Source organism: Podarcis filfolensis, assembly GCF_964270895.1.
Source record: "Podarcis filfolensis genome assembly, chromosome: 17".
Lineage (NCBI taxonomy): Eukaryota > Metazoa > Chordata > Lepidosauria > Squamata > Lacertidae > Podarcis > Podarcis filfolensis.
In genome coordinates this window covers 26,884,989-26,908,795 of record NC_139621.1, presented here as the reverse complement: position 1 = coordinate 26,908,795, position 23,807 = coordinate 26,884,989, and the positions used below count along the sequence as shown (strand labels likewise).

At 43.5% G+C, this 23,807-nt stretch overlaps 1 protein-coding gene across 1 annotated transcript in view; it reads left to right on the top strand.

Annotated features, from left to right (window-relative positions):
• Positions 1-23,807, top strand: part of GRIN3A (glutamate ionotropic receptor NMDA type subunit 3A) — a 107,383-nt gene that overhangs the window by 58,328 nt on the left and 25,248 nt on the right. Inside the window, 3 exon segments of the mRNA XM_083592919.1 lie at positions 266-1,313; positions 14,801-14,946; positions 15,732-15,847. Coding sequence (XP_083449045.1) covers positions 266-1,313; positions 14,801-14,946; positions 15,732-15,847 — 1,310 coding nt within the window.

The window sequence follows — 23,807 nt, the reverse complement described above, 5'->3', positions numbered from 1 at the left end:
AAAACCACAAATACAGCATCCCCACTCTTCCATCATGGGAAAAGGATCATCCTAGAGAAAAATCTGAATTTGGCCTTAAACTTCAGTCCTAATCCCATTTACCACTGCAGTCAGGGGGGCTTACTTCTGAGTAGATAGCTTTTGGATTACAGTTTTAGGCTCTTTTGAAGAAAAAGCATAGGAAGGAGCGGGCAAAGCAAATTTCTGCTGTGGGAGATCTGTTGTCTTGATTCTCTCTTTGTAACATCTTGCATTTGTCCCATAGGTTTTTAGCCAATACCACTTTTCACGGGCTCAGTGGCCACATTAAAGTGAAAGGCTCCTCCATCATCAGTTCGGAAAACAACTTCTTCATTTGGAATCTGCAGCACGATCCGGTAGGGAACCCGATGTGGACTCGTTTGGGGAGCTGGCAAGAAGGAAAGATCATAATGGATTACGGGATCTGGCCAGAGCAGGCCCAGAGGCACAAGAATCACAACCAGCATCCCACCCGGCTGCACCTGAGGGTGGTGACCCTCATTGAGCATCCCTTCGTGTTCACAAGGGCTGTGGATGATGAAGGACTATGCCCAGCTGGACAGCTCTGCTTGGACCCCTTGACCAATGATTCAGCGGTGCTGGATGCCCTCTTCGAAAGCCTCCAAGGGGGCAATGACACAGTGCCCACAGAGCTGAAGAAATGCTGCTATGGCTACACTATAGATTTGCTGGAAAAATTAGCGGAGGATATGAACTTCGATTTCGACCTGTACATTGTCGGCGACGGGAAATATGGGGCTCTGAAGAACGGTCAGTGGACAGGGCTTGTAGGCGACCTCCTGGCTGGGACAGCCCACATGGCTGTGACATCATTCAGCATCAACACAGCCCGTAGCCAAGTGATTGATTTCACCAGCCCATTCTTTTCCACCAGCTTGGGCATCCTGGTGAGAACCAAAGACACTGCGGCTCCTATTGGAGCTTTTATGTGGCCGCTCCACTGGACCATGTGGTTGGGGATTTTTGTGGCGCTGCACATCACTGCAATCTTCCTCACCCTGTATGAATGGAAAAGCCCCTTTGGGATGACCCCCAAGGGAAGAAACAGGGATAAAGTTTTCTCCTTCTCCTCTGCCTTGAACGTCTGTTACGCCATCTTGTTTGGTAGAACAGCTGCCATCAAACCCCCCAAGTGCTGGACTGGAAGGTTTCTCATGAACCTCTGGGCCATTTTTTGTTTATTTTGTCTGTCGACGTACACAGCTAATCTGGCTGCTGTCATGGTGGGAGAGAAAATCTACGAAGAACTGTCTGGAATACACGATCCAAAAGTAAGGACCAGCTGTTTATTTATATAGTCAGCTTTTGGTTATTTTCATTATAAGAAAAGTCTTCCCTACTTCTGTTTGTGCAAATTATTTCGTTATGCCTCAGTGTCACATTTAGAACTGTATTTCATGTCTCCCCATTGTAAGGCCTTTGAGGGAGCTGGTTCAGACATACTGTTCATCACTTGATGACTGCAGCAAGAAGCGGTAGAGCAGGAGACTCTTAATCTCAGAGTTGTGGGTTTGAGCCCCAAGTTAGGCAAAAGATTCCTGGATCGCAAGGGGTTGATGATCCTTGGGTTCCCTTCCAACTCTACAGTTCTGTGATTCTATGTATGAATGAGCCACCACGGATCAATCATCACGGACAAGATTTTGTGCCACATGTCAGCTCCAATGCCTGCTTTCAAATTGAGTGCTCGTTGTACATTCAGCGGTGAGACTGCAATGGTTGAGTCATCAAGTGATGAAAAACTATGTATGCAATACATGCACTAGCAGCAGCCTTGATTGAACGTAATCATGAGCCACAATTGACATGGGACCTGGACACCCTACACATTCCTATGTACCTTGCAGTACAAGTGGAAATGTGCATCCCCATTCATAACACATAGCAGAGGAGTGGGAAAACTTCTGCTGGACTACAGCTCCCATCATCCTTGACCATTGGTCATGCTGGCTGCTGGGAACTGGAGTCCACCTATGTAGGGAGGGTCATGGATTTCTCAAACCTGAGGTAGTGAGTATAGAGCCCAATTCACCCCTTTACTTTGCTTAACATCTGGCCTGGTGATGAGTTCTGGAGAAACAGAAAGGTTATTTTATGACATTTTGGATAGTCCTCACAAAGGTGGTGTGTGAACATGGTTCCATATGCTAGAGGGCAAAAATCTAGGTTTCTTTTTTCTTCTTCTCTTGCATTAGCAGCTTTTAAAATGAGAACCAAATTGGTTCCAGTTGGTTCCATTGGAGTGGATTGTACTAGCAGGTCTTAACTTAAAATAGTTTATGCCTCTGGCTACCAGTTGTTGGGAATCACAAGAGAGGCGAAAGGGCTGTTGTGCTTGGCTGTTGCATCTGATTGGCCACTGTGAGAACAGACTGCTAGATTAGATGGATCTCTGCTCTCTTACAGCAAGGATCTTCTTGTGTGCAAAAAGAATATTAATGGGAAGATCTGAGGATGTGTGGGGTGGAATTAAATAAATAAATGCAGGATTGCTTTTGAAATTAAGTGACAGGTTAGCACTCAAAATATTGCTGGAAAATGTTTCGACAAAATGTCTGGGTTTTCTTTCTAGAAGGAAGGTTTCAAATGAAATTTCTGTCTATGTTCAGTGAAATCCTATATCCAGTGAACTGTCCTGAGACCTGTGGATATAGGGCAGTAGATAAATTCAATCAATCAATCAATAATAATAATAATAAACACACTTACTTGCAAGTGTGTCTCACTATGCTCTTCTGAGCATGCATAGGACTCGAGTTTTCATGTAGGGTCCATTGTAATACTTTAATTCATGGATGAATTTCAAGCATCCTCTGGTTTTGAGATACTGCAGTTAACAAGAGTTGGCTCTGTCTTTTTCTCATCGGTTTGGAAATATGTATGCATTTACCTTTCTTTGGGAGAAAAGCCATCTCAGTTCTTAGATCACTTTGAAATTACTTCTGTGCATGTCATCCCATAATGTCTACTGCTCCTTTCTTCATTCCGTTTCTAGCCCAGACGAGAATGTAGAACAGGGTTTCTTTGTTCTAGCTGAAGAGAACAGTGGTGAGATGGCTTACGATATTAATATTGGTTAGAAGCTTGGCAAATGTAGTGATAAAACAGCAGCTACTTTCAAGGGAAGTCCAGACCAGTTCCTATCAAATTAATTGGCTTTCTCTCCCTCCCCCCCCCCCACCAGAAGTGTTTAATTAACTGGAAAGCCTCTGGGTGACTATTGCCCTCTCCTTGATTGGCTATGACAAATCCTTCCTCTCTCCTTTGTGCACAATTAGCTCCTGCAGTGGGTGGAATCTATTCATTAGGTGAAAGGAAAACATGGGAGAAATGCACTCCTTACATTTCTTCTCCTTTCTTCTCCCTGTTTATGTTGTGGGCCCAGTTAAAATAGGGGTGGGGAACTGCTTGGCTGTGGGCTGGGTGTGGTCCACAGCACACCCAAATCTGCCCCACGTCCTCTCCTTCTGGGTCCTGCTGCTTCGTCTTCTGCAAGCTGCATACCACCCAACATTTCTCTGATGACAATAGGGACATCCTACTCCCACTATCCCTACCCAGCAATACCAACCATATAACCACCAGCCCAATGCCAACCATCATGTGCAATAGAAATGGTATCTGGAAGAGCCCTAAGGAAGGGAGTTCTGCAATAAGGGGGCCACCGCAAAGAAGACTCTCCTTCTGGTTTCCACCAACTAAGCACGCAGAGGCTGCAGTATAATCTAGAAAACATCTCATTGGCCAATGTGAGAACAAGAAGCTGGAATTGATCCCGCAGACTTTTCTTACGTTCTTATTCCACCCTACTTTATAATGATTGGGGAAGACAAATGGCTGCTGGCATCTAATTTGACTCTTACATGTACAATAAAAAGACCTAATAAATCTAAAAATAGCTGTGGGGCATATCACCACAAAAACTCTAACTGTGCCCTGACTTTGAAACCAGTAGTATGAATGAGGAAAAAAATCAAACAGATCAAATAGTATCAAACTGCATTTCTCAAGGCTTTCTTCTTGATGGCCTCCTCCCACTCAAATTGCCTCTTGGATCCTTTTTTGGTTTTAGTGGGGAGCATTAAAAAAATCTTTTAACAAATGCTAACCTTTTCAAGGTGGTGGAAGACAAGTATGATTTGGGGCTGGCAGATGGCAGGTTTGACACAGAAATAAAATCCCCTGCGAGCTCTCAAGCGAGTCGGCAGTCTGCGCTGAAATATTAAACAGACTTTCTGCCCCGGAAAAAAAAGGAGATTAAGAACTTTCCCATCCAAAGTCGCCATTGCCAGGGTACATTGGTGCCTCCAAGAGATAAGCAGGGTCAGATGGAAACAAAGCTGTCTGTCTCCCTATCAAAATGCACAATAAGAAGGCATGCTAAGGTATGTGAAGAACTCATCAGTCACACCATCACAGGGGCTAAGAGTCTTAAAGGGTGTTTGAAATGTAGCATCAACTATTTTTCTTCACAAGTCCTCCATCTCTTTAACAAGTGCCAAGGAGGCAGACATCAACAGGTGGAGTTTGCCCATCACTACTTCTCCATGCAGGATAAAAGCTCCTGTTCATTTCTTCCTGCCAGACATTTAAGGTAAAGGTAAAGGGACCCCTGACCATTAGGTCTAGTCATGGCCGACTCTGGGGTTGCTGCGCTCATCTCGCTTTATTGGCCGAGGGAGCCGGCGTACAGCTTCCAGGTCATGTGGCCAGCATGACTAAGCCGCTTCTGGCAAACCAGAGCAGCGCACGGAAACGCCATTTACCTTCCCACCTATTTATCTACTTGCACTTTGACGTGCTTTCGAACTGCTAGGTTGGCAGGAGCAGGGACCGAGCAACGGGAGCTCACCCTGTCACGGGGATTCGAACCGCCAACCTTCTGATCAGCAAGTCCTAGGCTCTGTGGTTTAACCCACAGCACCACCTGCATTCCTTTTCCAGACATTTAAACTACATGTTATTTATTTTAAAAAATTAAACCCCTTTCCTCTTCCTCCAAGGAGCTTAGAGCAATGTACAGTCATTTTTCAATAGCCCTGTAAGGTAAAGGACCCCTGGGCAGTTATGTCTAGTCAAAGGCGACTATGGGGTTGCAGCGCTCATCCTGCTTTTTAGGCTGAGGGAGCCGGCGTTTGTCCAGAGGTCATGTGGCCAGCAGGACTAAACTGCTTCCAGCACAACGGGACACCAGAAACCAGAGCACATGGAAACGCCGTTTACCTTCTCGCCCAAGCGGTACCTATTTATCTACTTGCACTGGGGTGCTTTCGAACTGCTAGGTTGGCAGGAGCTGGGACAGAGCAACGGGAGCTCACCCTGTCGCAGGGATTCGAACCGTGACCTTCCAATCGGCAAGCCCAAGAGGCTCAGTGGTTTAGACTACAGCGCTACCCACATCCTCCCTGTAAGTTAGCCTCAGGTGAGAGACTAGCCCAACGCCTTGTGTTCAGCTCCATAGGCAGGTGGGGATTTGAACCCAGGTCTCCTCAGTCCAAGGCCCAATCACATCACACACTGAAAGCGCTATGAGACCACTTTAAACCGTCATGGCTGCCCCCAAAGAATCCTGGGAGCTTTAGTCTGTTAAGGGTGCTAAGAGCTCTTAGGAAATTCCTATCCTCTGCAGAGAGCAAGCATCATCAGATTTTCCTGTGAAGAGGGATTGATTGTTCGATCATTCTAAGGAATTGTAGCTCTGGGAGGGAAATGAAGGTCTTCATCCATGTAAGTAACAGTATATACATTCCTCTCTGGGTTTCAGGCAATACATTAAGTATTGACCGAGCAAAATTCGTAAAGCTTGTTCATTCCATCCAATGACACAAATAGCTATATGGGAGGTGAGAATTTGCTACCCTGCAATGCTAACAGTGCCCGATTTTCGGCAGTGAGGGGGGTTCCCCCACACAGAGAGCCAAGCCGAGGGGGTGCATGATGATGATGATGATGATACCTATATTTATACGGGTACCTACTCAAAGTTGGGACACGGGTGGCACTGTGGGTTAAACCACAGAGCCTAGGGCTTGCCGATCAGAAGGTTGGTGGTTCGAATCCCCACAATGGGTCAGCTCTCATTGCTCGGTCCCTGCTCCTGCCAACCTAACAGTTCAAAAGCACGAAGTGCAAGTAGATAAATAGGTACCGCTCCGGCGGGAAGGTACACAGCGTTTCCGTGTGCTGCTCTGGTTCGCCAGAAGTGGCTTAGTCATGCTGGCCACATGACCCAAAAACTGTACGCCGGCTCCCTCGGCCTGTAAAGCGAGATGAGCGCCTCAACCCCAGAGTCATCCGCGTCTGGACCTAACGGTCAGGGGTCCCTTTACCTTTACCTTACTCAACGTTAGGCCCAAGTCATAGAGGAAATTGAGTTGCCACCACTATGACCTAGTGCACTTTAGAAAATGTGCAGAATGGAAGGCAAAGGGGAGGAGAACATGAAAATAGGAAATATTTAGGGGGCGCCAAATTTTTGTCCTCACTGATATCACGCCCTGATACTGGGCTCTTAAACTCAGAAGACTAATGATGATGGTGGTGATAATTTAAAAGAAACATTTGAATATCAGGATCCATACATGATTGGCTACATACTATATTTTATAATATAGTGTTTGTATTTTATGATGTCTCTTCATCTTTTCCAGATAGTGAGGGACAGATTATAAGAGAAAGTGATAGAAAGGGTTGTATTCTATTAGCTTTACCCCAGACTAAAACCCAATGAAATGAATAGACATTAGTTAGTCATTGCCATTCATTTCAATGGATCAAGTCAGAGAACATGAGTGAGAAATTGGTGGGCTTCCAGATGTTGCTGAACTCCAACTCCCATCATCCCTGGCCATTGGCCATGATTGCTAGGGCTGATGGGAGTTGTAGTTCGGCAGCATACGGAGGACCAATGGTTCCTCACATCTGTTCCAGCATAGGTCACAGGCCTTGGGGACCCTGTGTGGGAGGGCTTCCAGATGTAGATTGGGATCAGGCAGTCACCAGCCTAGCCCCCTGACATTTCTCCCACCCTTCTCTATGTGTTTCTAAAAATGGAATCTCCTGGCAATTAAACTGTGTGTGAACTAGAACAGTAGCAGCAAAAAAGCAATCTAAATTCAGATAAAGATCAAAAGCACTGGAGCATGGCAAATGGGCTTTACGTTTGCACTCTGAAGAATTAAAAAGGGAAGGAGCACCAAGTAAGAACCATTAGCCATCACTGTTGTTTTGAAAGGGAGTTGGGGTTTTTTTGTGTGTGTGTGTGTTTTTAGAAGATAGGTAACTGCTTCCAGAATCAAAAACCTTATTACATTAGCAGCAAATTGCCAGCATTGCAAAACGGCAATAACAGAGTCCTACTTTAATCAGGTTAGATCTTTTGCATCTGATGAGCCAGTTGCAAATCCCACTACTGCAAGACCAGTATGTCAAGCATAGCGACTTCCACTGTCTAAGGTCAGTGATGGCTACAGGCAGACCACTTAATTTTCAGTGAAGAAATCACTGGTATATAACTCATACGAAACACTGTGTATTCTTGGTATGATAGAACAGGATCCAAAAACAGATTTTTCTGCGGGTCAAACCACATACAGTTTTTTATTTTATATTTTTAATGCAAATGGCATCATTGAAAGGGTGGTAGCTGATAATGATGGAGTTCCTAGAGAGGTGGGGGGGGGGGGACTTAACTCTAACTCTGCTCCTGAAGAAAATTCCACCTCTCAAGCTGGGATTTGCTTTTGGGGAAATCCGTCATTGGCCCTAGTGGGGGATTTGCTCCCTATGCAAACAAGCAGCTTCATAGAATCATAGAATTGGAAGGGACCCCATGGATCATCTAGTCCAACCCCTTGCAATGCAGGAATATGCAGCTGCCCCATACGGGGATCTAACTTGCAACCTTGGCGTCATCAGCACCAAGCTCTAACCAACTGCAGCAAGGGAGGACAGGGCTAAATCCTCCTCCACCAATCTGGATCGTTAGCCATTCTACCACCCCACCCCAAAAAGAAACCCTTCAATAAATAGCATCTAACACATACCCCTACTACAGTGGTACCTTGGGTTACAGGCGCTTCAGGTTACAGACTCCACAAACCCAGAAATAGTACCTCGGGTTAAGAACTTTGCTTCAGGATGAGAACAGAAATCGGGCGGCAGCGGCACGGCAGCAGTGGGAGGCCCTGTTAGCTAAAGTGGTGCTTCAGGTTAAGAACAGTTTCAGGTTATTCTCTGCATGTTACAAAATTGTATAAATCCTTAATTTGTCTAATTGGTTATTATCAATAAAAAGTTTGTGAGAGAAACCAGAGATTAGAACTGAGAGAAGTCGGGGGGCGGGGAGGGGGGGTGTTTTATGTGAGGGAGGGGGAAATGGGGAGGAATTAAGGATGATATGTTTTAAGATAATATGTTCTGTTTAAATTCCTAATAAAAAATTCAAAAAAAGAGAGAACAGTTTCAGGTTAAGAACGGACCTCCGGAACGAATTAAGTTCTTAACCCGAGGTACCACTATACATGCATTTTCACCCCTCCTCTAATTTGGCCCTAAAATATTAGAAGTGAAATTGCTCTTTGTCATCTCCTGCCATTCTCTATGTAGATATGTAATCTGACAGTTGATGATGATGTACATTCAGGAACTGTCAAGAAGGATTAGGAGGGCACTAGGAGCTCTTTGGATCAACAAATCCTACAGCGATGAGCCTCGGACTTCAGGACCTGCTCCTTAAGGACAGGGAACATTGGAAGCTGCCTTGCACCGAGTCGAGGACCAGCTACAGCAGGGGTCAGCAAACTTTTTCAGCAGGGGGTCAGTCCACTGTCCCTCAGATCTTGTGGGGGCCCAGACTATATTTTGGGGAACAGATCCCTATGCCCCACAAATAACCCAGAGATGCATTTTAAATAAAAGCACACATTCTACTCATGTAAAAACACGCTGATTCCCGAACTGTTCACAGGCCGGATTGAGAAGGCGATTGGGCCGGAACCAGCCCCCGGGCCTTAGTTTGCCTATCCATGAGCTGCACTGTCCTGTACCAGTGCCAGATTTATGTATAAGCTAAATAAGCTATAGCTTAGGGCCCCACTCTCTTGGGGGGGGGCAAAAAAGGAAAAAACCTGGATGTACATTTCCAAAATATAAGATGAAAAACAAATGAAATAAATCTTACATACAGCAACAGTGTTTTGTGTTGTGTAGGCTCCTATGATGTAAGTAATGGGCCCCGCCTGCTAGCCTGCTCCCTAGAATATCACGGGTTTGCTCATTTCTATATATAGGGTGCCTACATTCTGCATGTGCAAATGGCTTCAGATACCTATTAGGTCCATAAATTACCATATAGCATATATTCAACACAAAAAAGCGACAATTTGTTGTTGACAAAGAACATATAAAGGGCCCCATCACCTTCAGTAGCTTAGGGCCTCATCAAACCTAAATCCGGCCCTGGTCCTGCAGCTGCCCTCCAGGATTTCAAAAAGGATTATTTTCCTTCCCCTCCTCACACCCTGAAAAAGGCTTGAGTTCAGCTGCTCTGAGCTACTTACTCTTTGACAAAGCTCTTCCCCCAAAATGCTTAACAACTTTGAGTTCCATGCTCCCCCCCAAAAAAAGCTTTGTGTCCTGTATTTTACTTCTAGAAATATGACAACCGTGTATTATAATGTACATTGTGAATTAGCCTTGACTACAACAGCACTCTTTTTTTCAATACCATGCTTAGCTTGGGGGGCAGGGTGCTCAGCCATTTTGGGAGGGTAAGTCCTTGTCTTTCAGAGTCACTGCCCATCATTCCCATTTCCAATTGCCCTCATAGTCAAGAGCCAATTTCCTGACAGCCCTGTGGAAGCAGCATCAGACATTGTAAACCTTTCTTTTGAGAAGGAGCCTTTATGGTTGCAAGAGATAGCCTTGGAGTGATGAAAATCACCACATCTGCATGGGCGTCCCATGAGCCTCTCTGGCTACATGTCATTCCCAAAATTCTGTATCATCCCACACAGCAGTAACAATATTTTTTTTTACAGCATCAGGTGCAGTGGTGTGGTAAAACTGTCACATATATCTTTCCTTGTGCAATGGCGTTCCAGGTGGCAACAACAAAGCTATTAAGAACTGGACCTCAGAAATCCCTGAGGCAAAAATAAGATCAAATTTTAAAGTAAGGACCCATTTGGATTACTGCTTGGAAAGAGCTCTGCTACAGATGTTAGGAAAAGTGATTTCTGGACTAGCCCAGGCCTCCGTTCCTGACAGCCGTGCGTGCTAATGTCGCTGACTTTTACAGCAGCCTTGGGCACCCTATCTGCATTTTTGCAAGACCGGCTGTGTCACAGAGCTGGAGATGAATCTGCAGCCTTTTAGTTCAGAGAGATTTAATCAGAGTGAATCAGTGAGCACATGACTGCAATGAAAGCAGCCTTTGCCAAGCGCATGAGAGAGTGCGCTGTACGTCCCCCAATAAAGCATTGCCCCCCCTGCTGCGTTTATGGGGCAATTATTCAACTTTCTGTTTGGCTCAACTGCAAATTAAATGGGGAAATAGCTAATTTCTGGGATGCATTTCTGTTATCTAAAGCTGCAGAGGTGCCTTTAGATCATACCCTCCAACATTTCTCCAGTAAAAAGAGAAGTGTTTCTATTCTACATCAGGAAGCTTCTCCTGTGTTAGATCTTGACAGACACCTAGACGTATTGTACACATATAAATCTGTCATCTTGAACCAATTACAAGATCTCTGCCAATCCTACCTTACAGGATTGTTCAAAAGAAAGATGGTTGTGTGAGGGAAGGGATCACGTACAACATCTTACATAGATAAATACAATGAAATAAAAATTTGGCTGTAAGCTGTTTTGGGCCCCTGCCAGGGGAAAAGGTATTATAGTAATAGTAGTAGGGAGAAGAGGAGGAGGAGGAGGAGGAGGAGGAGGAGGAGGAGGAGGAGGAGGAGGAGGAGGAAAAAGAAGAAGAAGAAGAAGAAGAAGAAGAAGAAGAAGAAGAAGAAGAAACTGAGAGAATGAACTCGATGGGACTTAGTTCTGTATAAAAATGCTTAGGATAGCAGTGTAAGACTTCACAGCCTTTACCCAGTTACCTGGGAGTAAGCACCATTGAATACAGTGTGACTTACATCTGAGTAGACATATAAAGGCTTGCAGCATAAAGCTCCATTTACAATAAAAGAATAAACACTTTACACATTTCCTTTTAAAAAAAATGGCTGGCTGGTGAAGCATTGCAGTTAAAGAATTTAAGGTGTCTTGGTGACATTTTCCTTCAAAATTATAGGGAAGGCTTCGTATGCCAGCTTCACCATTTTCTTCATTTAGTGCAGGAATTTTATTTTCAATATAAACAGGACTCCATTTTTGCATCTCCACATACCCCACTTTTAGTGGTTCTCTGAGACATGGAGGGGAGGAAGAAGGGGAAACTGGGGCATTCTGGGATCAAATCAGACACCGGGACACCTTCTGTAATTCCGGGACTGTCCCTGGAAAATAGGAGAGTGTGTATCGGGGTCATGGCAGACAAGCAGAACAGAACAGCAGAGGGGTCATCAAGATGGGGCATGTGTGCATGTCTTGGAAATATTATTTGAACCTCTTTAGGTTTGCTGGGCAATTCTGTTACCTTGATTTGACAAACACCTTAACTGATAAAGAGGAGAAATAACTATGCTACAGAGAGGCATGCATATTCAGTTTTCAAATACTCTTGTTCACAATACAGTTGTGAGCTCTTTGACTAGCAAGTGGTTATGTGGTGTCCAAACTTTTTTCAAAGAGGGCCAGATTTGATGAAGTAAAGGGCCAACCAACATTGTTGAGCTTTTTTTTAGGATTGAAGTTGTTGAGGGTTTTTTTAGGATTTTACCCCAGGAAATCAACTGCCACAGGGGCCGGATTAAACCGACCGCCAGGCCAAATTGGGCCACCGAAACGGACTTTAGACATGAAGTGTCCTTCAAGGACTTGTTAAGTACAGTGGTACCTCGGGTTAAGTACTTAATTCGTTCCGGAGGTCCATACTTAACCTGAAACTGTTCTTAACCTGAAGCACCACTTTAGCTAATGGGGCCTCCTGCTGCTGCCATGCTGCCAGAGCACAATTTCTCTCCTCATCCTGAAGCAAAGTTCTTAACCTGAAGCACTACTTCTGGGTTAGCAGAGTCTGTAACCTGAAGCATATGTAACCTGAAGCATATGTAACCCGAGGTACCACTGTATCTGAAACTCTGGAATCATGTCACTCAGTTAAGGAGCATCAGAGGTGTTTTGATGTAATAATGATTGCAAGCATAGTGAAAAGACAGAAGTAGGCCCACAACTAGCCTGATGATAGTACAGGTCTATTTTCCAAATGGCACTAAATGACATTGAACATTAAGGAGAAGGAGACTTAAACATTCTCCTCACAAGCTTTTCCATGTCTTATTTATGATCAGAAAAACATTGAGAAAAGATGAGGTAATGTGAAGTAGCTCTGTAGTGAAGTATGCCTGGTCTCCCAAATCAGTCCCATTTCCCCTGAGGGACTTTGGCCACAGAGAAGAGTTATTGTGGAAATGAATTTGCTCGCAAAACATATTCTTCCAATTCTCCTCTGCAAGTGTTTGTATTGGAAGTTCACCATATTCTCTGAATATTCAAATGTTTGCTGAACATTTGCTGAACAAGTGATACTTGTACCTGAAATATGAAAGTATTGAATTTCCCTGTTTGATATTTTATTACAATATTTGATCATTGCATTCAGTACTTTGACATAATTTTTTTTTCATGTGTTGCAACTGAAGCATTAATATGTTGGAATGCAACGGTATTTCATATCTTCTCGAATTTGGTAGTTGGCCTGAAATGGTATTTGGTATTTAATATGCAATGGTCTGTAGCATTTGACAGCTGAGATTCATATTTTATGCTTGAACTATAAAGAGATTCCATCAAGTCTAAAGTACTCAAAAACATGGAATATTGTTGCAAAATTTTACAGTCACACAATTCCGTATTGAATTTCGCATGTGCAATTTGATTAAAATTTCGGGGAAAGGGGAGATTTTGAATGTATCAAATTCACACTTTCTGAAATAATATGTGAACTAAAACACAGCTATCTTTTGAAGTTCACACTTTTTTGAATTTTGCAATCCAATTCTCCAACAAAACCCTGTTCACAAAATTGCATATATTAGGGGGAAAGTGTGCAGGAAAGTGAAGACATTAGGGGGGGGACATACAACAATGCAGTATATTAGGGTGCATACGTATTGGCACCTTCTGTATCTAAAATCTGAAAATTGGTTGAACTGTATGAAAGGGTGGGGGGAGGGGATACTGAACATTCTAAAAGACCATGGCTTTCTCTTGTTAACTGTAGGAAAATTAGGCGTAATATAGATTTAAAAGAATACTTTATTCTTTGCAACTGGTGTTTTGTCATTCAGATACTTTATAGTCTGTGCCACAGTATAAACTTGCCAAATGATAGCGCATCTGGTCTCTGCTGTACTTTGGTGCCACCACCATAGATGGACAGAAAATGGTATTGCAGCTACCTGCTGAACAGAGGACAGGTGACACCCAAAGTTTGTAGCTGTTCCTATAAAAGAAGCTGACTCTGATCTGGCTCCTCCGTTGAAACAATATGTTGACTGAGGTAGAATCTAGACAGGTATTTAAAAAACACTGTGAAAATGCTTTTTAAAAAAAGTTTTGAAAAATGTATTGAATTTTTTCCATAGCTCACCATCGCCATCTAGTGTCACATTTGTAAAATGCACCTTACAACACGTAGCATTTTATTTGCATCTGTATAGCTAAGTCCTGAGTATTGACTGAGCTTTCAAAGCGCCTGCCTGCCTACATGCTTACCTCCAAGGTTGATTTTTTAAAAACTCCTCAAAACAGTCTGCATCTGCAATTAAATTGTTTTTAGATACTTCCATTGTTTTATCATTTAGAGTCCTGGGCTCTTTTGGGAAGAAGGGCAAGAAATAAATTTAATAAATAAATAAAATGTAGAAGGAAGAGAATGGAAAGCAAAGTGTAAGCATACAGTTCTCTCAATTGGGAGAATGTTGGAATCCTAGATCAGGATAATGATCCCACAGTGACTGTGCAGCCCTTCACAAATAATAATAATAATAATAATAATAATAATAATAATAATAATATTTTTTTATTTATACTCCCTGATGGGAAGGTGTTCTACAAGGCAGGTGCCACTACCAAGAAGGCCCTCTGCCCGGTTCCCTGTAACATCACGTCTCACAGTGAGGGAACCGGCAGAAGGCCCTCAGAGCTGGACCTCAGTGTCTGGGCAGAACAATGGGGGTGGAGACGCTCCTTCAGGTATATTGGGCTGAGGTCATTTAGGGGCTTTAAAGATCAGCACCAACACTTTGAATTGTGCTCGGAAACGTCCTGGGAGCAAAAGTAAGTCTTTCAAGACCGGTTTTATGTGGTTTCGGTGGCCGCTCCCAGTCACCAGTCTAGCTGCTGCATTCGGGAGTTGCAGTTTCTGGGTCACCTTCAAAGGTAGCCCCACATAGAGCACGTTGCAATAGTCAAAGTTGGAGATAAGCAGAGCATGCACCACTCTGGCGAGACAATCTGCAGGCAGGTAGGGTCTCAGTCTGCGTACCAGACAGAGCTGGTAGACAGCTGCCCAGGACACAGAAATCATAATACATATTCCTTCGTCTTTTTTGAAAAAAAATGTTTCCGCGTTTTTCCTTAGCTGCACCACCCTTCACAAGGGTTTCGCTTTGGAACTGTGCGAGAAAGCAGCGCGGAAGATTATTTCAAGCAAAGCTTTCCAGACATGCACGAGTACATGAAAAGATTCAATGTGCCTGCAACTCCCGATGGAGTGGAATACCTGAAGTAAGTGCACATTGCAATTTCACATAAAGATACTGTATCTCGAGGTGGACCTTTGGGATCTGGTAGGTTTCCTATAGATTGACTTAATTGCCACTGTTTGGCTCAGTTCCACCTAGATGCTTAGCCTGTGTAAATTGGCAGAGATTACTAAAAACCATCAAAGCTAAGCCACCAGAGAAGTCTGTACAATGCTCTATGAACTCAAAGTCAAAGTTAAGTACTTGAAAGCTCCATCAATTGTAATGAATTATACATGCCTTTAAATATTTCCCACTGAAATTCTTAACTACAGGTGTGTTGTGGCCAATATATTTTTAGCCTTCTGGACCCATCAAATCATTTTTATTTAGGGAATCCTTCCAGACAACCTTTAATTGTTTTTTTAAAAAAAATATTACCCATTTCCTTTAAAATAATCTCTGGTTATTTTTAATTATATTTTAGATAAAATGCATTTTTAAGCATTTATAAACCAACTTAGTTTCAATTCGTAGAGGTGTGTTTTTTAAAAACACACACACCAAAAAATCAGATAAATAAATCGATTGACTACTATGTGTTCTGACATCAGCATCAAGCACTTGTGTTTATTGACTTATAAATTAGATTTCTGTTTGATTTTGTACAGTGTTTATGTTAAAGGCTTCTTGAGGATTAGCTAAAATAGATCCAGAATTTCCATCCAGAAACAATAAGGCCTCTGCAGATGAGTACAGCGGAATAGCTTCTTGTTCCTTATCAAGTGATTTTTCTTGGTGGTGGTGGTTTTATGCTTTGACTTGCAGGCATGATCCAGAGAAACTAGATGCCTTCATCATGGACAAAGCGCTCCTGGATTATGAAGTGTCAATAGATGCCGACTGCAAACTTTTAACAGTGGGGAAACCATTTGCTATTGAAGGTAGGAAATATCTTTCTACAAATGCGTATGGGCACTCAGTTATTCTTTATTTCTTATACATACATTCAGCTAACTGGGGTAGCTCAGTCAGTGTGCTACCCCAGAGGAGGGCTGCACTGAGGAATAATGGTGGGAGCCACCCCCTCCCCCTGATCCTGGATCTTCCCAGGAGCAGAAGGACAGTATAGATTTGGAACAATGGTTTGCAGAGGGGCATAGTTCAGAAGGCAGAAGCTGGGGAATACTGCATGGGGAACAGCTAGGAGAAGAAGCACAGGGAGAGAGAGAGTTAACAGATTCACAGTCTCTGGATAGTATCCACCCCCTTCCCCAAAGTCCTGGAGAGCTCAGAAAGTGTCAGAACAGAAAGCACAGAGGGTACAAGCTCAGATTACAAAATGTGGGAGTGACATGGATTAATAGGGATGGAGAGGGGAGAGACCTTAATTGGGAGCACCGCCATTCTGGTTAGATGCTTTCTTTTGTCCTTCGCTGTGTTTATTAAAGAAACAAACTGGTAAGAATTCCCTTTCATTGATCTGCTCGTTTACGGCCACAGGGGAGGAAGCCAATTCCCCAAAGCCTAACAGTCAGTAGAGCATGAGACTCTTAATCCCAGGGTTGGGGGTTTGATCCCCACATTGGGCAAAATATTCCTGCATTGCAAGGGGTTGGACTAGATGATCCTCGTGGTCCCTTCCAACTCTACAATTCTATGATTCTCTCTCTTTTACACAAGCCCACCAGACGACTTACAATAATAAAATTCGAAGCATTTCAGTATTGAAAACAGTACAAGAATAGCAATCATTTAAAGTTTTAGAATACAATTAAATAAATAAGCGACAGCCCAGGATGTAGCATGAAAAGCAGTATGTCTTGGGTCTGTGTAATGAGTCATCAATTCAGCCTCTGGAATCAAAGGGCTGTATACTCAGATCGGACCCATTGAACTGAATGGATCAAATTTAAAAATATTGTTTAATCTCAGTGGATCTGTGCTACATTGGATTTCGGTGGATCTATGCTAACATTGGATGCAAGCCAAAGCCGTCTTGGCTGAAATCCTTAACTCACTTACCTGGGAGTAAATTCCGTTGAACTTAACGGGGATTACTTCTGATTAGACATGAGACTGTGCTGCTGTTGTATGCTTTCCTCTCTGGGATTATTTCAGGCTGCCTACCATCCATAATCGTCACTGATATTTGTCACAACATTAATCACTTCCATCATTTCCAGTACATCTCACTTCTTTTATAATCAGGTTTTTGGGGTTTGTCTGTTTGGGCATTAAATGACAAAACAGCTCAATCCAACACATGTCTACTCAGAAGTCTCGGTGAGTTCAATTGGATTTACTCCAAGTAAATGTGTGTGTGGCACAGGATTGCAACTGAAGGCGCTCACTAAAGTTCCAGTGGTTCACGACTCAGAGTCCTGGTTTCACTGGTGCTGTTGGTGCACAACTACACCCTAAATTGGGTTCCCCCGATACCTCTTCCAAACAGACGTCTTGACTTTTCAACCAAACGGGTGGTTTGAGTTAAGTGGCTCACTTTCTTCCTCTGCCTCTCCCACCGCTGTGCTCCCTTGAGGCTGACATGAAGGAAACTCAAAAGAACAGCTTGAAGGACCAGCAACAGTTACATAACCACCATGGACCATAATAGGAGCCGTTAGACTTTGGGCTTCTTCACTCTTCTGGGAAGAATGATCCAAGCTGGACGTGATTGATGCCCTTTCACCACTTCCCGTCCCCGCTTTCTGTGACAATCTATCAAACTCTACACCCACTGACCTTTGTGCTGGACCAAGCACACTTTCTGCCACTTGATGTGCTAAATGAAGCCAAGAGAAGTCGAGTGGTTCTATCTGTAACTCGAGCACTGCCATTTTAAAGACTTTGGCGGTGCTGCGGTCCCACCTGACAGTTTGAAAAGCCATTTTAAGCTCTCTGTTGCTGTGGATGAATAATGACATGGTAGCTGCTGTCTCAGATTACCGAATCCCTTGAAAGCTCGTATTGCAAGGCTTAAGCCAGGGCTGGGGAACTCTTATCAGCTGTATTCAGCATGGCCAGTGGTCAGGGATGAGAGGAGCTGTAGATCGATGGCATCTGCAGAGTCAGAGGTCCCCCAGCCCTTGGCTGCAAACACACCACACATTTGATAACTCAAAGAATCCTTCGGGTGTGTTTTAAATGTCCTTTAGAGCCATGGCTTGCATGCAGCAGTCACAGGCTCTCAGCACCAGTAACTTACTCTCTATTTTTTCCACAGATAAAAGCAGAAAGGTTACATCCCCTCCAACATTTCTCTGATGAAAAGAGGGACCTTGCTGCTATTATTATTATTATTATTATTATTATTATTATTATTATTATTCCCCACCCATCTGGCTGGGTTGCCCCAACCCAGTGGATTCCAACATATACAAAAATATAATAAAACATTAAATGTTGTGTGTGTGTGTGTGTGTGTGTGTATACACCTTTCCTATACAGGGCTGCCTCCTGATGTCTTCAAAAGGTTGTATATCTCCTTGGCTCAGGGGTCGCATAACTCCACACCCTCCGATGAAAATAAGGACCTCCTAAGGAAAAGTGGGACATTCTGGGGTCTAATCAGAAACTAGGGTGGCTTCTGTAAAATCCAGGACTGTCCCTGGAAAATAGGAACACTTGGAGGGTCTATGTATTTGAACTATCCAGTCTTTTGTGGCCACAGAGCATGTCCTCATTTAGCTGTTCTGCAATTTCCTACCTAAGGGGTCCCCCCCAAAAAACCCAAGGGTTTTGCTTTTTGCTTTTTTGCCAGCCTTGGGATTCCTCACCCATGCACTCTGCTGGTACCTTCCTCTTGTCTGTTGATGGTGGTGTTTTGGTGACTTAAGGATCAACACTCAGAGAATGAGTGTACCGTTAGCCTGCAGGACAGCCCATAGAATGTTAATGCAGCTCTCGAATCAACCATAGATCTGCCCGGCATTCAGGTTTTTGGTCAGCGAGCCAGTGTGGCGTAGTGGTTAAGAGCGGTGGACTCGTAATCTGGTGAACTGGGTTCGCTTCCCCGCTCCTCCACATGCAGCTGCTGGGTGACCTTGGGCCAGTCACACTCCTCTGAAGTCTCTCAGTCTCACTCACCTCACAGAGTGTTTGTTGTGGGGGAGGAAAGGAAAGGAGATTGTTAGCCACTTTGAGACTCCTTAGGGTAGTGATAAAGCAGGATATCAAATCCAAACTCTTCTTCTCTTCTTCTTCTGGTCACGCTGTAGTGTGACAAAGAGATGCAATCCAGGAACTGGTTTGCACATTGAAACTGGTCTGTTTCCTCTGTTCCTTCGGGCAATTGTTTCACTCCCCTGGTGCATCCGTAGTTGCCAAATCCAAGTGCACAAGTCCTGAACACGCAGTTCTCTTTCTCTGAGCCTTCTTTGGGTTTCCTGCCTGCCTCTCTCTAGAACTGGACTTTAAACTTTCGGTAGCCTGACTTTCCCCTCCCGCCTATGTGTGTTTAGCTGATTAGAACGGGCAAGCCCCTAGAGCAGGCCAGCTCAACCAGCTAAATATAGCTTCATGTGTATATACCCATATATATATAAATATATAAACACACACTACAACGTCGCCTAATTTCCTAGTTGTATAACATGGCAGTGGGGCTGCCGACCTCCCGCTGCTTCTTGGCTTTGTGCTCATGGCTTTGTGGGCTACTCTTCTGCCGCAAATAGTCATGAATTTGCATGTGCTAAAAAGGGTGATTATACAAGCAATTAGCAATCTCCCACTGGCAACTTGCAGAGTTGTTTGTGAATTCACCCACTTAATAGGCATAAAAGCTTTTTGCTTCTTCTGTTTTACTAGTCTGAACCTGCTGCTTCTCTCTGTGCACTTAGAGGTGTTGTGACAGTGAACTAACTGTGGCACGCAAAATACATGTAGTTTTTTTATTTCTTACCAGACACACACATAAACATACCCCTATGCCTATCAGTACCACTCTTCATCAACCTGGTACCCTGCATTATTTTGGGCTACAACTCTCATTGACCCCAGCCAGCCCAATTTCCTCCCCCACCCCTTCATACAAAGGATGTTTGAAGCTATGAGTTGGCATTTGAATGCAGGACTCACATGCATAGTTAGTGGGAAGCAATGTAGCATAGTTATTGTACATCCAGTTTATGACAAGGCAAACCACAAGCATCCCCCTCCACATACATACATGCAAAGAGATCTACACCTTACTAGAAATAGTTTCCAATATTCTGCCCCACTTTCCAATAATAATAATAATAATAATAATAATAATTTATTTATACCCCGCCCATCTGGCTGGGTTTCCCCAGCCACTCTGGGTGGCTTCCAACAAAATATTAAAAATACAATAAAACACCAGGTACCGGTATTTAAAACTTCCCTGAAGGGCTGCCTTCAGCTGTCTTCTAAAAGTCAGATAGTTGTTTATTTCCTTGACATCTGATGGGAGGGCATTCCACAGGGCGGGTGCCACTACCAAGAAGGCCCTCTGCCTGGTTCCCTATAACCTCACTTCTCGCAGTGAGGGAACAGCCAGAAGGCCCTCGGAGCTGGACCTCAGTGTCCAGGCTGAACGATAGGAGTGGAGACGCTCCTTTGCCTTGCGTGCCATTGTTCTGGGTTCCTCCTCCCTCCGGCGTATGGTGAGTGAGGACCCTGTTGCAACAGATCAATAAAGATCAGGCTTACTAGCTGCTTTGCTTCTCAATATTCTCTGGTTGGCCTCTGTTATTTTCTCCTACCAATAGGGAACCTACGTAAGGACTCTATATGGGCTCTTGGATACCCCATAAGGGGAAAAGGGCAGATTTTTGTTTACAACAAGGTATACTGGTCCGAGGCCATTTAGGGCTTTAAAGGTCAGCACCCACACTTTGAATTGTGCCTGGAAATGTACTGGGGGCCAATGTAGGTCTTTCAGGACCGGTGTTATGTGGTCTTGGCGGCCACTCCCAGTCACTAGTCTAGCTGCCGCATTCTGGATTAGTTGTAGCTTCCGGGTCACCTTCAAAGGTAGTCCCACGTAGAGTGCATTGCAGTAGTTCCCAGCACTCTGTTGCCCTATAGTGTGACCAAGGAATAGAATCCGCCTTGGGGCTGAGAGGATGGAAGCAGCCATGATTCACAATGGCTGGTTTCTGATGAGAGAAGGAGCTGGTCAAGCTTCCATTCCAAGTACTCCCCATTACCTTCTGCAAGACAAGGGTGCCATCTCCTAAGGGCTGGGCTCATGTGCCCCCCAATATTTTTTGGTGGGGAGGCGGCCCCCCAATGGCAGGAGGAGGAGGCTGAGCACCTGAGAGGAGGAGCTTCTGGCACTGTGTTCAGCTCTGCTTCTGCCTCCTCCCAACCGTTGTGATGCGACGTCACATGTCATGCATGCAACGCTGCCCCAATCTTTGGCGCAAGCCGTTGCCTCTGTTCCAAGATAGGTGAACAGTTATCATTTCCATCTGAGGGAAACGTAAAGTGCTACGCTTTGGGGCTGTGATGGAGTGGGGGGAACCCAACGCACGCTGACTGGGATCCGAGGTTCAAAATGTCTCTAGATGCAAAGGAACCAGAGGTTTGCTTTGCATTATACCAGGCACGTCCAAAAGGTAGATTGTGATCTACCGGTAGATCACTGGACATCTGTGGTAGATCAGCGATAGATCACCGGTTCCCCCCCCCAAGAAGCTCAAGAACCTTGGCTCCCCTAAAAAAACCTCAACGTTGACCTGAACCCCCCAAAATGGGGTTGATCACAGTCAACTTTTTTTTTTTTTTTTATAATATATTTATTGAAGTTTTCAAATAAAGCATATATTAGATAAACACCACTTATCATTGTCCATTTAACATCTCTCAATTGTTACATGGGACTCCCCCACACCTCCCGCATACACTTACATCATTATTAAATTAATTTCAAACAAATTATCATTTAACTCATCTTAATTAATAATCTTAATTTGGTTTGACATATAATTCAGCCTTAAATCTAATTTAATGGTAGACAATTGTCTGCACTGGCATCCAATTCAGCACTCAGCCAAATTACAATATTTTTGTAAATAAATCTTAAATTTCCTCCAGTCTTCTTCCATCCTTTCTTCTCCCTGGTCTCGAATTCTGCCGGTCATCTCGGCTAATTGCATATAGTCCATCAGTTGCATCTGCCATTCTTCCACAGTGGGTAGCTCCTGAGTTTTCCAATTCTTGGCAATTAATATTCTTGCTGCTGTTGTTGCGTACAAAAAGAATGTTCTGTCCTTTTTTAACACACTCTGGCCGACAATACCCAGGAGAAAGGCCTCTGATTTCTTAGTAAAGGTGTATTTAAACACCTTTTTTAATTCATTATATATCTTCTCCCAAAAGGCCTTCACTCTAGGGCAGGTCCACCAGAGGTGAAAAAATGTTCCTTCATTTTCCTTACATTTCCAACATTTGCTATCAGACGAATGGTATATTTTAGCCAGTTTAACAGGGGTCATGTACCATCTATACATCATTTTCATCACATTTTCCTTCAACGCATTACATGCAGTGAAGTTCAGCCCAGAGGTCCACAACCTTTCCCAATCTTCAAACATAATATTATACCCAATATCCTGCGCCCATTTTATCATTGTTGATTTTACCATTTCGTCATGTGTGTTCCATTTCAGCAGCAAGTTATACATTCTTGAAAGTACCTTAGTCTTAGGTTCTAACAGTTCAGTTTCTAACTTTGACTTTTCCACTTGGAATCCTAGCTTTTTGTCATTTTTAAACACTTCTTTAATCTGAGCATAGTGTAACCAGTCTCGCACTTTGTCTCTCATCTTTTCTAAACTCTGCAATTTCCAGTTGTCACCATCCTTTTCTATTATCTCCCAATATTTTGGCCAGTTGGCCTCCATATTGGCTCTTTTCCGAGCCTTAGCCTCCAGGGGTGACAGCCACCTCGGAGTTTTATTCTCCAGTAAGTCTTTATATTTTGTCCAGACATTAAAAACTGATTTTCTGACAATATGGTTCTTGAAGGCCTTATTTATCTTAGCTTTATCATACCATAAATATGCATGCCATCCAAACGCATTATTAAAACCTTCCAAATCCAAGACATCCGTATCTTCAAGAAGTAACCAATCTTTTAACCAGCAGAAAGCTGCAGCTTCATAATACAACTTTAAATCTGGCAGGGCAAAGCCCCCTCTTTCTTTCGCATCTGTTAATATTTTAAATTTGATTCTGGGCTTTTTGCCCTGCCAGACAAATTTAGAAATATCTTTCTGCCACTTCCGGAAGCACTCTGTCTTGTCTACAATCTGCAGTGTCTGAAACAAAAATAACATTTTTGGCAATACATTCATCTTGATGGCAGCTATTCGGCCTAACAAAGAAAGTTTTAGTCTTGACCAACTATCCAAGTCTCTCTTAATCTCTGACCAACATTTTTCATAATTATCTTTAAATAAACTCAGATTTTTTGCTGTTATGTTTACCCCTAGGTATTTAACTTTTTTAACCACATTTAGTTCTGTCTCTTTCTGAAGCTGTTCCAACTCAATATCTGTCACGTTTTTCCCCAAAACTTTAGTTTTTTGCTTATTTAACTTAAATCCTGCCACTCGACCAAAGTTTTGAATCAGTTGTAGTACTCTTTTCAAACTAGACTCCGGCTCCTGTAATGTCAGAACTAGGTCATCTGCAAAAGCTTTAAGTTTATATTGTTTCGCTCCGACCTGAATCCCTTCCACCAACCGGTCCCCCCTAATCATATTCAGGAGCACTTCCAGAACCGAAATAAACAGTAATGGGGAAATCGGGCAGCCTTGTCGTGTACCTTTTTCAATTTTAAACTCTTCTGTAACCACATTGTTAACTATCAGTTTAGCCTTTTGTTCTGAATATATTGCCTCAATCCCGTTCTCAAACCCCCGTCCCACTCCC